The 18883-nt window shown below is 39.0% G+C and overlaps 1 protein-coding gene across 40 annotated transcripts in view; it reads right to left on the bottom strand.

Annotated features, from left to right (window-relative positions):
- MAP4 (microtubule associated protein 4) overlaps positions 1-18883 on the bottom strand; it is a 151361-nt gene that overhangs the window by 81024 nt on the left and 51454 nt on the right. For all 40 annotated transcript variants that reach the window (XM_019723965.2, XM_074312421.1, XM_074312423.1 and 37 more), the window contains one exon: positions 3211-3279. In XM_019723965.2, the coding sequence (XP_019579524.2) occupies positions 3211-3279 (69 nt within the window). The remainder of the gene's footprint in view (positions 1-3210; positions 3280-18883) is intronic.

Below are 18883 nucleotides of genomic sequence, written 5' to 3'. Positions count from 1 at the left end.
AAAAAGGTATTTTTTATCTGTATCAACATCCCAGTATTCTAACAATACTGGATTCCATTTAACTTCTCAATTCTTATTTTGCTAGTTCCTGATCATGTTAAGAAAGTAATTTCGGTTCTAAAATTCCACATACAATAATAAGGTGGTTAAATTTTCAGGAGAATCTAAGCCTAGACAAAATAAATAATAATTTCATAATAGAAACCATTTCAGCCCAACTTGCAATTAACAAAGAATGATTTAATTTGAGGAAATACTTTTCAAAGTTTTGTCAGAGCTACCTTAAACTTAGAAATTTTTAAATTCAAACATTGATCATTACTCAGATTTTAGTAAGGTGGAGAGAAACATAGGTAGCCTAAAAGATTACCCTTCCCTAAAAGCAAGCTCACAGAGGGAGAGAGGAGGGAGAGGAAAGGGGGTTCACTGCAGTACTGGTGGACTCAATCCCTTTATGAAAGCACATGTTCTCATCTGGTGTCACCATATTCTAATTCGTGTGGAAGACTGCAAACCAAATGAAAAACACCAACCAAAAATGTTTAAAGAAAAGAAAAGTGTGAGATCGAATTAAATGATAAAATGAGTTTTAAAAGAGAACAAGAAATAAAAACCATTAGACGACCTTTATAAAGATACTAAAATTCAAAAGACTTTTCCTTGTACTTTGTGCTCACAAAGGGAAAGGAGGTTCCAACAAGCCCTGCAGAGTACAAGAAGAAGCAGGTGGTTTGCTCAGGCATCAGCAGAAAGAGGCCCCGAAGAACTACCCTCAGCTTCTTCTATCTCGTGTCCAGGGAAGAAAAGCAAAGCTCTGCAAAATGCTGAAGGTTTTAGAAGTGTAACGGTGCTTAGGAAAGATCACTGGTCTGGTGTTGCAGCAGCCCCAGTGGTGAGAGACACTCTAGGCTTCTAGGAGGAGAAAAATAGAAAGGGAGGAAGAAATAGGAAGGGGAAGGAAGGGGCGGAAAAGCACAGGTCATTAGTAAACAGCAAGTTCAACATAGCAAGGTGCTCGCTCGTAAACCCTTTATACGCTATCAGTGGGGCCGATCTGCTCTTGGGGCTAGACATCACTCTGAAGGAAACAGAAATGGGAATTTTCCAACGTCATGGAGCTAAATGCTCCAGTTAGTGATGGCCAAATTAAAGCGAAGTCACAACATGCTCCCAAAACATGCACTCTTCGTCCCCTCCCTACTCCTTCCCACCCCCAATGAAACATACATATTTTCAGTAAAGCATCTGCTTAAATACAATCAAGATGGCAAATTCAGAACATAAACATGTTCCCAGGTCTTCCTCCCCAAGGGTGGAAAGGTGTCCGAGAGCAGAAGACCTGCCCTCATAATGTCACTGAGGAGTTCATAACCAGCTGGGTCCTTTTTTGCCTCCAGGGAACTGAAAGTCTTGCAACAGTAAGGGCTAGACTGCATGTTTTTCCTGTTCGTTTTTCCTGAAGTATTAAGATTTGGCAGTGGGAAGCAACTGCTACATAAAGTTTGAGTCTCTTATGGTCATACTTGACACCTTGCTGAAGAAGAAACGTACTCTAGTTTTTTGTTTTGTTTTGTTTTGTTTTGTTTTGTTTTGTTTTGTTTTGTTCTGTTTTGTTTTTAAGGAGGACGCAGCTTACAGTGGCCCATGTGGGGATCAAACCGGCAACCTTGGTGCTACCAGCACCACGCTCTAAGCAACTGAGCTAACCAGCCACCCCAAACCTACTCTAGTTTTGATAGCTGTTTCCTTCATGGACGAAAAACGGCATCTACTTTTTTAATAGCTAATCAAATCACCCCCTCCCAGCCTTTGCTTCCCCTGGCATTGCCTCCTGGTTAAAGAAACCTGCATTTACTATTTTTTAAAGTTCATGTTCAAGTTTCCTTTAACCACAGGGATAGTTCCATAAATGTTTTCTTAAAACCAAATTACATAGAGGACTTTGCTTTCCAAGCAGGCACAGAAACAGCCAATACCACATACAATTCCGATTATCAAAAAAACACAAAACCTTCATTTCACAATACTGGGGGATACGGTGGCACTTCTGGTTGTTTCTAGCTTTTAACATACAGAGTTCCTAATTCATGCGTTGCAAATAGGGATGTTAATGTCACTGGGTAAAACTAACAGTCACAACAAATAGAACCTAGTCATCAATAAATCTGAGGTACAAAGATATAGACAACATTTCTAAAGGTCACAGAATAAAGAATAACTCCAGGCATAACTGCTATTGCTAACAAAGCCCTCTGGAAGCCTTAGAAACTGAGAAATCCTGCGGTGGCTCAAGGAAAGGCTTTTCAAAGCTGAGATGTGTGTACAAGAGGGAAAACACAGACACGGCCCATGTCTAGTGCTGGCCTCCACTACAGTCACGTGACTCAGATGTCAGGCCCCAGTGAAGAAGAGCACACTGGGCCACAGAGAACAGTGTGCTTGACCATTAGAAGTCCATTCATTTGGTTCAACAGCGTCAGTGATCACAATGGCAGATAGGTGCTGTTATTTATAAAAATTCCACATGACTCTGCTCTCGGCTACCTAAGAAACACAGGACATCGCTGTGGGCCGTGCTACTGCTTCGAGAACTCTGCTCACTACAAATACACTGAGGGGTAGGGGTTGGTGCTAATTATGAGGTGGGAACCCACAGGGAACTCAGTACTAGCTGACAGAATATCAAAGCCCTAATAATAGGCTGGGAGTTCAAGTTAGAGACAGATTTCAAGAGTAATAACTAAGGGAAAAATCAAGGAAAAACAGACTGAGGGCAAACAAGAAAAGAAAGAACATTCCATCTATGGCTGACAGGTTTCCTACCACTGAGCAGTGGAAAGCAAAACTAAGCAGCGTGTACTCAGGGACAAGCGCTGCCCGAAGCGCTGCGGGGGCCAAAGGCCTCCAATATAACGTATTTTCATGACAATTCTTCTGCCTCTGTAAGTGGATTGTTAAGACTGATCCAGCTCTGGTGTGGTACAACTACAACAAATATTCAAAGAATATCAAAGGAAATTCACTCTTTTCTTTCCGTTGTTGGAAATGTGATGTGGCAGATGCCCTGGGTTTAAGTACACCCAACAAGATCAACAATATCCTTAGAAATAATCCACAGGCTCCACTAACAGTCCTCCTCAAAGGAGCGTACCCAGGTGTTTACTGGGAGCGTTTCACCCACACATTTGGGGGATGCAGGGAACCTCTTACCTGGAGTGTCATTCCCTTTTATTCCATGATCACCATTGGCTAGCGCTGCTGGTTTAGAAGACGGGGTACCTGCAACAACCAAAAAGAATTGTCCATTGTGACAGGCAGAAAAATGATACACAGGTCCAACTACTGTCTCACTAGTAGGATTTTTGTCACTCTTCATAGCATTAGCTTACAGCAGATAAAAATTGGTCCAAACTTTAAAGACCCAATAAAAGGAAACTCAGAAACAGGAGAGAACTGGGTCGTTCATTTCTACAGCACCCAAACTCTGTGAAGCCCCAGCCCCTCAGGAGGGCCCTTCCTGAAAGGAAGTCCAAGTCTTTTCCGTTCTGTCAGTTGTCAACCTGATGTTCAATCAAACCATCATGAAGCATCGCAGGTTTAGTACTTGATTCAAATCAGACGCTCCAAGGACACAGGCCACTTCACACAAGCCCCACAGAGTAATACAAAGTGCAGGGCACCATCCGTGCTCCTGGACCTGCAGACGGCGTGGAGGGCAGCAGCAGTACTTCTGGAAGCAGAGGACTTTTGTTTCGAATGTGAGCTATTCTAATCTAGTGGCGTCTCATTCACTGTTAAGTAAGGATGGCAAGCATCTTTTCATGTTTATGTGCCATCCCTTTATTTTCTTTGAATGGTCAAATTTGTTTACTATTTTTTAACTGGGTTGTTTCTTATCATTGAGCTTTAAGGATTCTGTATATATTCTGAACACCAACGCTTTATCAGATGAGTTTTGCAAGTATTTTCTCCCAGTCTATAATAACTTGTATTTCATTTTAACTGTGTCTTTTGAAGAGCAAAAGCTTTAAATTTTGATGAACTCTAATTTACCTTTTCTTTCAGCTGTCATGCTTTCAGTGAGGTATCTAAGAAATCTTCACCTAACTCAAGGTCACAGGATTTTTCTCCCCTGTTTTCTTCTAGAAGTTTTATAGTTTTCGAGTTGAGGCTTATGATACCTTTGGAGTTAAATTTTGTATATGGTGTAAGATATGGGTCTAGGTTCATATTTTTGCATCTGGGCATCTAATTACTCCTATAGCATCTGTTGAAAAGGCTATCCTCATCCCACTGAAATGACTGCACCTCTGCTGAGAAGTAATGATCAGAATATGACGTGTGGATACATTTCTGGACTCTCCTGTCCCACTGACCACGGACAAAAGTCTACCCGTTTCGCCAATACTACACACTGTCTTGATGACTATATTTGTACAGAGATTTGAAATGAGGTTAATGTGAGTCCTCCAAAATGGGTCTTTTCCAAAATTGTTTTGAGTATTCTAATTGCTTTGCTTTTCCATATAAATTTTAGGATCAGATGTTAATGTATACAAAAAATCCTGATGGAATCTTGATTCCAATTGCACTGACTATATAGATCTATTTGAGGATGTACCTTTTCTGAAAGGCTCTGGCTACATCTAATATTTCAGCAACCTGTGTAACTCTGGAGTCAATTTGTCAGCCCAAGAGTTTCCTATGAATCACTCTCTAGAACCTCACAGAGATATTTCTCATGAGACAAGTGAAAATCTAGAGTGTATGCTATGAAAATATAAAACACAAGATTTTACTCAGGAAGACAAGAAACTATCCTGTCCAACTTTCTGGCTCCCACAAATCCAAGGCAGAAATCTTTCAAATAAACTCAATGAAAAGACCATTCATTCTGTTATCTCAAATAATAGAGGAATAACTAAAGAGAACCACCTAAAATAACAAAGCAGACAAAAAAGAGAATATAAATTAACTGGAAGATGAAATGGGAAATACAGGAATAGAAGACCTATTAAATACCCACTATGCACCACACACCATGCTACAGCTTCACATATTACGTTTTTCTTACCCAAAGACATGCCAATATGCTCTATCCCATATTTAGGCCAAAATAAATAAATTCTCCTTTACCCTCACACAGTAAAGTTCATAAAATTTATTCTTTCTAGCTCAAGAAAAAAATACATATTTTTAAAAATCTGCCTCACTTTAAAACACCAATTTTAAAAAAATTTTTAAAAATGCAGATTACAGGGAAATGCAAATTACAAAAAACGATGCCATCTTTTGGTCCTGAGGGTAATAAAATCTTTTTAAAATTTGATAGTAGCCAGTGTTGGCAAAAGTGTAGGAAAACAAGTAACACCATTGGTGGAATATAAATTAGAACAACCTTTGTATAAGACAACTTGACAGTCCATCAAATTTTGAAATACCTGTTTAACTCAACAATCCATTTTAAGGATTTAGTTCACAAAAAGACGTAAAAGTACACAAAAATGAATGTAAATAGGATGCTTATTATGGCCTTGTTTAAAAAGTAACAAATGCCCACGAATATATTCACTAAACTGTGAAATGATATGCAACTATTAAAAGAAATGAGGTAGCTCTTCATGTACTGATATGGGAATATGCCAGGACATAGTAAGAAAAAAAATAAAAAAAATATGGCATAATAGCATTATAAAAACAACATACAAATAATCAGAAAAAAGACTAAAGAATATATAACACACGCCATTAGTAGCTGCAAAGGAACGGAGAATGGGCAACCAGAGACGGGGATAAAAAGGAAGACTTTCACAACCATAACGTCCTGTTTTAATTAAGCACATTAAAGAACTGAAGAGTGGATCAAGGTCGCTAACTGAAGTGCACCGCCAGCCTCAGCGTACTACCACAAGCACTTCAAAACTGCAGAGATCGCCTAAAAGCATGAAGTCAGAAAAGATGTAGAAAGCAACGAGGGTCACCTCCAGTGGACCAGAAATTATGAGACATATCCAAGAAAATGAAAACAAGTAGGACCACACTGAAGGAGAAACCACAGCCCAAAGGCGGCAGAAAAGCAGGACTCCAGGGTACTCTAAGCTTAGAGACAGCAGCGATGATGGGACTCTTCCAAGCTGCCAGGCCAGGCCCCACCTCCTCACGCTGTCCTTCCCTCACTCCACAGTCAGCTGTGCCAGCCTCCAGATGGGAGCAGCGACTGAATGCTTTGGCACAGCAGGAAGCCAACTCACTGGGTGACTGGTGATACCCAGGAGTGGGAGGCCCCACACCCCACCCACCTGGCAGCACTGTCACATCCCTGCCAGACACAGGTGGTAGTCATACATCACAGGGAACCTCAAATAAGACAGTATCGCCAGCTAACTGGGGAAAGCTACTACCAAAGAAGAAAGGCACCACATTCAAAGAGAATATGCATCACTCAGGAAAACAATGTTGAAGCAGTAAATAGGAAACTTTAAAAAAAAGATATCATGTTCTCTCAGAAGGATAGAAGAAAATATCACAAATCAGTGAAACCAGAGCAAGCACTTAAACAAAGCGACTTATCTAATGGCTGAGTAATAAATCGCTTTTCAGGTTGGAGAGTTTCCAATTCTTTGCTTTCATCAAAATTGAAAGGAGTCATAATGGAGTTGTCATCCAATAGGACATGGAAAATAATTTTTAATAACACTGAATTATGGAATTCTTAGCATATGACTCAAAGAATTGAGAACACTGCCATAATAAAGCTTCCATTCCCACATTCTTAACTATGAATAAGGTTTCTCAGCTATTGTGTCTATAAAAATAGAAACGAAACTTGCTAAATCCTGTTTCATCCTAGCAAAAGAATAGTTATCCACAGATTCATGATCTAATTGGGAAAAATAATAGACCCCATCATCTCATTAAGAAAAACGTTTCCAATTAAACTCAATTTTTATGGTTAGTAATGATTTATCAAAAATCATTATAGGTCAACTGTGTACTACTAGTAACTGTGATGATAAATTTCTTCTGGAGTGAGTTAATACTCGGAGCCTTACCGTTACAGAAACATTAAATTAAAATTGAAGTGTACATACACATTTACAGAAACATAACTTAAAAAAACTTTCAAACCAAAAGTTTCAAATATAAAAATATATTACATTAGGATAAAAGTCTATGAGAGACGGGAATGGAAACAAGAATTCAAGAAATTAAAAGAAGGATTTATATTTCCAAAAGAACAGCTTGTTCATGTATTTTTAAAATACATGAATCTAATACACAGAATCAAAATTCTGTATATTTAGAAGCTCTTATATACGTTTAAAAGAGTGATGTAATTGTTATTTTTATGTGACAAAAGTAAAACACTCTGAAAATTACATGCTTTACAACTATTTAAACTTTTGCTAAAAAATTTAGATGTCAATTTAAAAATGTACAAAAGGTACAAAACTTTTCAAAATTCTCACATGGGTATGTGATTTAAAAGTATCAAGATTGCTACTTTAGAGGATAAAGAAGTTACAAAAGCACAAAGAAGTTACAAAGAATGATTTATATGTACTGACAAAAAAATCTCCAAGATGTAAAGTAAAAAGAACAAATTATAAAAACCAAAGCATATGGTTTGATCCCATTTGTATAAAAGGGCAGTAATTTTCTGACTGTATATAAGATTATGTAAAACCATAATCTTAAAAGATCTACTCCTGTTGAGAAACAAATAGGATTAAGAGGGAGTTGAGAGAGATTTTCACTTATTTGAACAAACTAAAATTTTAAACAAAATTTTAGAATATTTTTAAATTTACAAAAAAAACTGCAATGCTGATACAGAGATTCCCACCAGGATAAACTCATCATTCCCAACCTTTACTTGGCCCAAACACTTCCTATCGACTCATTCTTCCACGTTCCACAATGTCTATTCTAAACCATCTGTTCTCTTCACACCTCCAACCCCTTCCATCTCCATTTCTCGGCATATGACCTCACTTCTTTCAAAGAAAATATGAACTGCTGTCAGAAGAGACTTCCTCCCCTTTCTCCCCCCACATACACAGACCAAAAGCTCCTGCATTGAGACTCCTCAACTCTACACCTGTGTGCTGGATCCCATACCTTCCTTTCTAACAAAGACAAGATTCTGTTCTCCCTCTAGTCCTGAAATCAGACATTATCGCACGCCTCTCAAATCTCACCATTCTTTATCTGCTCCTTTCTTTTGGCACTAGTCTATCTTCCCTAATGAATTGCAAACTCCTTGAAGTCTTGAGTTTTGGGTTCCTCTAATCCCTCCTGAGTGACGTAGTGTTCTCAAAAAATATTTGCTTAAAGAATGAATAAGTGGTTGGAATAAATGCGATTCCAGTGTGTGTATGAGGGGGCAGAATGGGACATAAGGAGGGAAAGAGCAAGTCAAGGAACTCCTAAGTTACCCTGAAATTCCTAAAAATGAAGTGTCAGAGACTGTATTTTTAAAATACTTTAACTTTCTAATTTTCTTCACAAACAGTGACGTTTTGTTTTTATAATCAGGGGAACAAAGCTATTAACAGAAGACACCAGATCAACACCAAGAGACCACGTGTCACACACTATTTGCTTTCAGCACCAGACATGTAACCTACACAGGGGGAGGTAGGAATATTGCTGTGGTTTCACGGAGCCATCTTGACATAAAGATGTCTGCACCATTTCCAGAGTAAGAAATCTGACTGTCAGAAACAAATGTTCTCCCAACCCACTTGGAGTCTGTGCCTAAGTACAATGGAAGTTTTTATGTGAGGGAAGAAGGCTGGGGAGGGAGGGACATAGAAGATAGTTGGGTTAGGATGGTAGTTTACAGGTAGGATGTTTATTTCTTCGGTATCGATGCCCTGTGCAGCTCTCAGAATTTCTCAGCTACAGAAAGAACCTGATAAATTAACCTCTTCTGAGGAGATTTCTGCTTTTCTTTTATACTAGGGTACCATTATTATGACCTACAATGGTTAGTACTATTTTTCTTTTCTTTTCCAAAAAGAAACTTAGTTACACAGTACATTTTCAAATCAAAGTCAGAAAACATTTTTTTGCAAAGATATAAACTTCCCCAAATATGATCAATGAGACTTTTAAAAGAGTTTAGGATTAGACACTTGGGTCTACCTAAATAAAAACCTACCACTTTAGTTTATAGGCATAATTACTTGTTACTCTGCACATTAACGTAACCCAAACCTGAACAAAACAAGTTCAGTTTAGTTTAATAACAAAACAGTTTCTATTCCGTTTAACGAGCAATGATTGTACATCAACCACATGCCAAGAGCACCATCTCTCTGTGAGGTGCATCTGACCACGTTTCCCAGTCCCCCCTCAGTTCCCCACAGACTGTGAGATTCCACAGGATCTCACTTGACATGCTTCTCCGTGGTTCTCTCCTGTCACTTGTCTCACATGTCACTTTAACCTCTGGTTTACCACTGAAGGACTTGAGGCTGCTGGTGCACTTTGAACTAGTCTGTGCCCTCTGTTTTTGCTAATTGTGTCATTTTGCATGGAATATAAAAATAAACAAAATAGTATCCCTACGCTAGAGTGTGAACAAATAGCTTCATTATGACCATGAAAGTGCCTCGAGAAAAGGTTCAGGGAAGAAAGGCACTTAACCAAGAGAAAGATGAAAAGATAGAGGCTTAGGAAGGGGGGGTGGGGTGGGGAGGGAGCGGGGACAGAAGTCAGGAAATAAGTCAGGAAATGTTCTTGGAACATGATATCTAAACCCAGTCTTAAAGGATTGCAGAACACCGCCTTTAGCCAAAGCTTTACATATCATCAACCTCCAGACTGATTGATTCTCCAGCCCAGAACTCTCCTCTGAACTCCACACTCGCAGGTAGCTACCCACTGCTCTTCTCCGCTCTCAGGTAACCACACTCAATAGACCCCAAGCTGAATTTATCTCCCCCTCAAAATCTACTCCTCTCCAGTTTTCCCAATCTGGGATAATAGTAAGTCCTTCCTTTCAGTTGCTCAGGCCAAGACGCTTGGCTTCATCCTGGATTCACCCTTGCAAAGGTCTTGTACCTGAAAAGGGGCAGTTTGGGTGACATGGTATCAGTTAAAGTCAAATGGGAGGGTTCAGGAGAGAAGGAGAGGAAAGGAATTGGAGACAGAAGTACGTACATCTTTTTCAAAGAAGGAACAGAATAAAAAGTAGATGACACGGACAGGGGGTTGAGGTAGGATTTCTTTTTAATGAAGGAGGAAATGATGGTGTGTTTGGTGCTGATGAATGACCCAGGGAAAGAGAGGAGCTGATGCTGCAGAGGACAGACGGGTCAATGCTGTAAGTAGTGCCCCTGAGTGAGAGAGTGAGTTCACCCATAACAAGTGTAAGAGCAGAGCTAAGACCCCTGGGGGGGGGGGTGCAGGGGGGCGCCTGCGTAGTTCTCTTCTGACTGGGTCTATTGATTCTCTGTTCTAAAGGTCATCGACTGAGAATATGAACAGGCGAGCAAGTGCTAGATATTTGAACAGAGAGGAGAGAAGTTGTGAAATAGTTGTCTAGGAAAGTGGAGGACTTTACAAATTCACATGAATTAATATCAGAGTCCTAAAGTTCATGCTCTTTATGCAAATAAGATTCTCATTTATATTTCCTGAACATAATATTTATGTGTCTAGTAATCCTGCCTTTTGAGTGAAATATGTAAATCTTTAGTTTTGAAAAACAGTATGTGAGACATTAAATTAAGCAAAGTATGTATTCATGAAAATGGTGTGGTTTCACAGAAAGAACATGGGTTTAAAATCAAAAGATCTGGGTACAAGTTATGGTTCTGTCACTTTTAACTAAATGATCAAATGCAATTCCCTCATGCTTTTTAAGCCTTAATAGCCTCACCTGGAAAATGGGACAATATCTACCTCCCATGATTATCATGAGGACTAAATGCAATAATATCGGCGGCAGTACTGTGTCAATTGTACAGTGTTAAGTCATGTTAACAACTATTATTATTCTCATTGTTAACTGTAGACTGATCAACTCTAGATGGGTTAATCTATTGACCACCTATAGATTAACTTTAGATTGATCACTAAACTATGAGAACACTGAAATTAATTTTTCTTTTGCCTTATTTAAAAATCTAGCTTAAAGGACATTACTAGACTATGCAGTAATTGTGAGACTAAGATATAAGCAACTAACCAGAATAAAATAAAAGTAAAACAAGGTTAGAAGAAAAAAATGAGACGGATTCTACTATACACACAATACCAAAGACTCTAAAAATCTAAGCTCAGGAGAGAATAAAAACAACCCTCCACCATAAAAGCATCAGGTTTTAGTCCAGGGAAAAGGCCTGCACACTGCTCTGCAGACAAACTTGATGGACTCTAATCACCAGCGCTGCCATTCCAGGAGAAGCCCTCCTTCAAATGATGTCATCCTGCCTTCTTCCTTGACTGATTTCCCCAGAGAGACTCCCGCTCATGAAATGAGAACTTTCTCAGCTAGACACATTTAGCACTGAAAACAACACGTCTTAAAAAACAAAAAACAAAAAACCTAATCACATGCTCTGAGCTATAAGGACATTCAAATTTACTTTGGTTTTTTTATCTCTTCTTCCACAAAAGATTTCAGAGTCCCACAGCTGGCAAATCAGTCTGGCAGAGAAGTAGCGAGACACTGAGAGGGCATGGGCCGTGAGGAAGAGAACCAGTGAGATGGCTTTGGCGAAATGGGGAGGGTTCCGCATGGTCTCGGTGCAGGGCGGCACCTTCCTGTGCCAGTCAGGCTGCGCCAACACCGCCCTCCGGTGGCCAACATGTTGGTCGGGCTGCTGAGCAAGTCGGCTGGACCAGGAGAAATTCCGCAGGATCTCGTCATCTCCCTTTCTAGAACTGACGCAGGCCTTCTCCTGGATCAGCGTTTCTCCATCTTGGACATGCATCCAAGTCACCCGCAATGGCTTGTTAAACACAGATTGCTGAGCCCTGTGCGGAGTTCCTGGCTCTCGTGGGCCTAAGAACTGCATTTTGAACCAGCTCCCCCGAGATAACTGACACTGCGGGTCCAAGACCCACTCTTTGACAGCCACTGTCTCAGCTTAAAATGTTCTACAGAAACAAGTTCTTAGCCTCAAAAACTTCCTGGAATGTTGGGGCGAACATATTCTCTCAATCTCACAAGTAGAATTACCTAAGCACACAGAGTACAGAAAAATTAAGTGATGTGTCCACAAATTTGCCAACTATTTGTGTCTAAGGGTCAACAATGTTAGATGTTCAAACATCTATGACAATGTCGTGAATGAATGGGAGTTACAGAAGTATTATTGCTTTGTTATTCACACCTATAGCTTCTGTCTTTTGTCTCTAGCCTAGAAATAGAGGGATATAAAGCCGATAATGAACAATTACAAAGATAAATTTATGAAGAAAATAAATCCAGTACTAGTACATATGTTCTGAAAAAGTATTTTGAAAATTGTTTCCCAAGGTGATAGACATTTTAGAAGTAGTTTGACACCAGTTTTACTCCCATGTGTTTGGCTGTGTAGATGTTTTATAGAAGCAATGCTAACACAGCATACTTATAGAAGCAAAACTAAATGGGGGTGAAATGGGAAACTGTTTAGTATATCCACAGAAAAGGCCGAAAAACAACAATAAATCCAGTAGCAACGAGCATCCCTCGCATCCACACTGTGAATTTGAAATACCATTTCACAGTAGAACAAAACAAAACAAAACAAAAAAGAAAAATAGGGCTTCCTGGACAAATCACTGTTCCTCCAGGAAGTCTTCTTGGGGGGCAGAGGGAGTAGCCTTTCCCTCTTTGTGTTAAGAGCCGTAAAGGCAGCCCACCCTGCTTTCTTACCCCTCGTTTTTAAGTTGCTGGCAATTAGAGTGGGCGTATGAGAATTAAAAGAAATAAAACACCATTGTCCAAAGAGTTCTATTATGTGCGTAACCCATTTAACTGCCCTTTCTATATCGACATGCCGGAAACTGGTTGGTAAATTTCCACAAGTTAGCCTCAGTGAGCCTGCTGCAAAATCTTATCAAAGAGCAACAGTGATAACTTAGTGAAGTCTCATCCAAGAACAAAATCAAACATGGATGTCTAATAAAACTTAAAAATAACGTTCTCCTGGCAAAACATAAAACCTGTCATTTTGACAAAAACCTATAAAAAGCAGACCCACAGCAGAGCAGGCCCCACTCACAGAAGACTCAGTCGGTGTACCGGATTTCTGTGAGACCACATGAGGAAGCTCTTCCTTTCTCCTTCCACGTCTCCAAACAGCTACCTCTCCTTCTCCCATTATCCTAAGCCAAGCCTTCTACAAATACGGTGGTATGAAAAAAATTAGCAACTTATAGTTTAGCTATGTTGTAATTATAAACTTCATGTTACTATTCTTTTAGAACAAGTTAATAAACGCATGTGTACAAAATCCAATTGTTTCAAAGCGATGTACCGTAAAATCGAGTCTCCCTCCCACCCCCACACCCTGGCCAGCCAGTTCGGAGTCACCACAGGTATTTGTTTCTAACGCAGCCTTCCTGAGTTAATGAACTCTTAACTTCAGGTGATTCACTATTACGAGAGAAAATTTAATAATTATTTCATCAGCAAAATCATTTCTAAAAAACTTTCCTTCTCTTGGGTCAAGTTAATGGTACACAGATCAAGTTCCCCGAGACGAAGCACAAGAAAATCGGCTGCTACCACCTCGTTATCCTCACCGCACCCCCCCCACCAGCGGAGTCCCAAGTAGTGGGAGCAGTGCACAGCCAAAGGCAAGGAGAAAATGAACAGCAGCGAGCTTCTTCCACCCGTGACTGCTGAGGGTGGGTTCATGGGTGGGACGAGCATCTTCGCCATGACTGAAGTTGTTACAGCATTCACGGCTTACCATTTCCTTTCTTTCCACTGAGTTTTTCTTATTTTTCGGTTAGTCGAAAGACAAATAACTCCACAGACCATTATGTATTAAAAGAGAAGAGACATTCCCATTTTCCATTAAGGAATCCGATATTTTCTTGCAGTAAATATTTGTGTGGATATAATTCGGTTGTTTACTCTCAATAGTTGTTCTGATAATTGGTGGTCACCCTCCCAACCCCCAAATAAAGCACATACAAAGGCAGCAGGAGCTCCTCTGGCACGTGGGCTATAGGAAGCCAGAAGAAACGTCAGTCCCATCCTGCCAACAACAACAAAAGCCAGACGAACTACAACATCCTATCCTGAACTCACCAGAGAGGTGAGGTTTTAGAGCCATTTAGTATGAAATCCAAAGGAAGATCATGCCCTCAAGGAGATACAGAAAGTAAGCACTGGCTCTCCTGTGTCAGGCATGTGACAAAGGGATGCTGGGTGCCACAGAAGCAGGTAGGAATTCAACTAAAAAGTTTAATGATTTGCTAAAGGCTAAGTCAAGGCTAGCACGACAGTCAAGGGCATGGAATCAACAGACACAAAGGGAGTTCACACCCACTTGCAGGTCTGTCTCCACAGATATCCACCAGATGGGTGCTCCCAAGAAAGACTGGGGCGGGGGGGCGGGGGGGGAGGGGAGACCAGAGAGAGCCTCTCGGTGGTACAGACCCAGAAAAAGCTGCAACTAAAGGAAAGCCATGAAGCCCTGTCCCCTAGGGTCCTTCTCCCATAAGCAAACAAAAGCTTTCAGCTGCTGGGGGAAAAGTATCAAGGCCTGTCAGCCCCAGAGCCCAGGTGAAGACCCACTGCAGCTGGGGAAGGAGTAGTAAGGAAACGCGCTCTCAGCCTAGGGGAGGAGCAGGATTCTCCACCAATACCATGAGAAGACCCTGTCACTCTAAGACGGTAATGTCACTGAGAAAGGTACACCATGAGAGGCATGCACAAAGAATTAAGCTTAAACTAGGACCAAGACATAAAAATTAAAGAACTCCTGCCCTCTACCAGGCGAGCACTCTTCTGAGAAGGGACGGGCAAGAGTGTGGAGACACAGCCATCTCAGGCACTGGCACACAGGAAGGCCGAAAGCTACGAGTGGATCACAAACACAGAACAACCTTCCAGCACCGCAGGCTCCACGCTAAACACAAGGAACAGAGGACCCTGAAGCCAGCAGTGCACTGAAGACAATCATAGTGACAACAAAACCCAAACCCAGCTCAGCTCCTGCCTCAACTAACTCAACCCTTTACACTAATTACCTAGTAAAAGAAGAAACATGCCCATTTCCAGGCATAAATTCTTTTCATCTCAGTCTCTACTGTTTTACATGTGAGTTCCAGCATTCACTCAAAAATTAAGAGACTCAGAAAAATGCCAGAAAAAGGCACCGTGAAGAGATAAAACAATCGGACTGAGGGATGACCCAGATGCCAATTACCAGAGATTAAAAATAATTATGATTAATATGTTAACATCAATAGTGGAAAAGACAGAAATATGCATGACCAGGTAAGGAATTCCAGCAGAGAGATGGAAACTATAAGAGTCAAGTAGAAAGGATAGAAATTAAAAACAAAAGATATTAAAGATAAAGAATGTCACTGAGGGCTCATCAGTAGACTCAATGCAGCCAGGAAAAAAATCAGGGATCCTAAGATAGGTCAAAAGAAAGTAAACAAAATGAAACACAAAGAGAAGAAAAAGAGGGAGAAAGAAACAGCACCCAAGACCTGTGGGACACTACCCAACAATCTAATAAAAATGTAACTGGAACCCCAGAAGAAGAGAAAAAGTAGGATGCAAAGAAATATTTTTAAAGTTAACAGCCAAAAAATTTCCAAACTTAATGAACCATAAGGGAAAAAAAGAAACAAAGATCAAGATTATAACAGACTTCTTACCAGAAACTATGCAAGTAGGAAGACTAATTTTTTTTTTTAATTACTGAAAGAAAAAAGTAACACAGACTATGACACTCTGCACAAGTATCCTCCAAAAGTGAAGGTTTGTTTTTCAAATAAACCAAAGCTGAGATAATTCACTGATAAGCAGTCCTGTGCTGTAAGAAATGTTAAAGGAGGTTTTCAGGTACAAAGCGCACATGCAAGGTAATAACTTGGGTCTATACAAAGAAATGAAGAGTGCCCAAAATGGTAAAAATTAGGATAAATGTAAAAGGTCTTTTTCCATATTTTTATGCATTCTAAAAGATAATGACAATCTAAAGCAAAAATAGTAACAATGTAGGTTACTAAGTGTGTGACAACGCAAAAAATGAAAGAAAAACGACATTACTGTTTTGCATGGAATTTTACACTAAACATGAAGTGGTATAATGTTACTGGAAAGCAAATTGGAACAACTTAAAGGTACACACTGTAAACTCTAGGTCAAATATAAAACAACTTTAAAGAGAAATATATGTAAGCCAACATTGGAGTAAAAAACAGAATTATAAAAAATATTCAATTAATTCAAAAGTAAACAGAATTAAGAACAGATGGAAGAAATAGAGAGCAACTAGTAAAATGACAGATTTAAATCCAACCATATCAATAAACACATTAAATATAAATAGTCTGAACACATCAATTAAAAAAGACAGAAGTATTTAGATTGGATAAAGAAGCAAGACCCACCTATATTTTGTCTATAAGAAACCCACTTTTATTAAATATTTAAAAAGAAATGTGTTTTAAAAGGATGGAGATATACCATGTAAACACTAATAAAAGGAAACGAGGGTAGCTTATACTAATATAATACAAAAATTAGACTTCAGAACAGACAATATTACCAGGAATAAAGAGGGATCATAAGAGGGTCAATTCATCAAGAGACATACAATCTAAATGTATATGCACATAACAACAGAGCTTCAAAATACATTAAATAAAAACTGATAAAACTAAATGGAGAAAGAAACAAATTCACAAAATTACATGGAGACTTCAACATCTCTCTCTCAGAAATCGTCAGAACAAGTAGATACAAAGTACAAGAATACTGCAAACCTAAACAGCACTGCCAACTAAGCAGACTCACCTGACAGTCCTAAGAGACTCCACACACTAACAGCATCAGACACATTAGTTCAAATGCTCACAGAACACTGATCATGACGAGCCAAATTCTGGACCATAAAACAAACCCTGACAAATTGAAATTAATTGAAATTTCAAAGGATGTCTTCTGACTACAACAGAACTAAACTAAAAATCAATGACAGAAAGATATCTGAAAAATCCTCAAATATGAGAAATTAACATACTTCTAAATAGCCCCATGGGTCAAAGAGGAATTCTCAAGGAAAATCAGAAAATATTTTGAATTATGTGACAACACAGATGGACCAAGAGGGTATTATGCTAAGTGAAATAAGTCAGACTAAGAAAGACAAATACCAGATGATCTCACTTATATGTGGAATCTAAAGAACAAAACAGGGCAGCCGGTTGGCTCAGCTGGTTAGAGCGCAGTGCTCATAACACCCAGGTCGCAGGTTCCATGGGCCAGTGAGCTGCGCCCTGCACAACTAGATTGAAAGAAAAAAACAACAAGAAAAAAACGACTTGGAGCTGAAGGGTCCTGGAAAAACACAGTTCCCCAATATTCCCCAATTAAAATATAACAAAATAAACAAACAAAACAGAAATAGATTCATAGATACAGAGAACAAACTTATGGTTGCCAGAGGGGAGGGGGATTGGGGAGCTGGGTGAAAAAGGTGAAGGGATTCAGAAATACAAATTGGCAGTTACACAACAGTCACAGGGGTATAAAGTACAGCATAGAGAACATTGTCAGTAATATTGTAATAACTATGTATAGTGCCAGGTGGGTACTAGACTAATCAGGGGATCACTGCATGAATTATACAAATGTTTAGCCACTATGCTATACACTTGAAACTAATACAAAATAATACAGAATGTAAACTGTAACTGAAAAAAATTTTTTTTTAAAGATTTCATTGAAAAAATATTCTAAATTGAATGAAAATAAAAAACACAGCATATCAAAATCTATGGAACACATCGAAAGCCATGATGAGAGGAAAATTTATAACAGTAAAAGCTTATTTTAGGTGGTTGCCAGAGGTGGGGAATGGGCAAAATGAGTGAAAGTGGCCAAAAGGTACAACTTCCAACTATAAAATAAATGAGTTATGAGGATGTAATATACAGCATGGTGACTATAGTTAATAACACTGTATTGTATATTTGAAAGCTAAGAGGGTAAATCTTAAAAGTTCTCATCACAAGGCAAAAAAATTGTAACTGTAGTGATGGGTGCTAACTAGTGATGGGTGTTGATTGTTTTGCAATATATACAAATACTGAATCATTATGCCGTACATCTGAAATTAATATAATGTTTTGTGTCAATTATATCTCTATTTTTTAAGTGCTTATTTTAGAAAAAAAATGTTTCAAATCAATCATCTAAGCAGCCAGTTTAAAAAACTAGAAGAGCAAATCAATTCAAAGTAAGCAAAAGAAAGGAAATATTAAAGATATGAGCAAAAATTGAAAACAGAAAAATAATCTATGAAACCAAAAGCTGGATCTTTTAGATCAATACTTGATAAACCTCTATCCAGAGTCATCAGGAAAAAGAGAGGACACAAATTACCAATATAATGAATGGAAGAGGAGACATGACAACAGATCCTACAAACATTAAAAGAATAAGGTAATATCACATTTTTATCTCCATTAATTTGATAATTTAGAGGAAACAGACCAATTCCTTGAAAAATACAAACTACCAAAGCTCACTTGAGAAGAAAGAGATAACCTGACTAGTTCTGCATCTCTTAAATTTAATTCCTAGTTAAAAACCTGACAAAGAAATCTCCAGGCCCAGATGGCTTCACTGATGAAGTCTGTCAAAGAAACATTAAATAAAAAACATTAATTCTAACACAAACTA

Source organism: Rhinolophus sinicus, linkage group LG10, assembly GCF_036562045.2.
Source record: "Rhinolophus sinicus isolate RSC01 linkage group LG10, ASM3656204v1, whole genome shotgun sequence".
NCBI classification, from domain to species: domain Eukaryota; kingdom Metazoa; phylum Chordata; class Mammalia; order Chiroptera; family Rhinolophidae; genus Rhinolophus; species Rhinolophus sinicus.
Note: the sequence above shows the minus strand (reverse complement) of the source record. Positions and strands in the feature narration are given on the sequence as shown.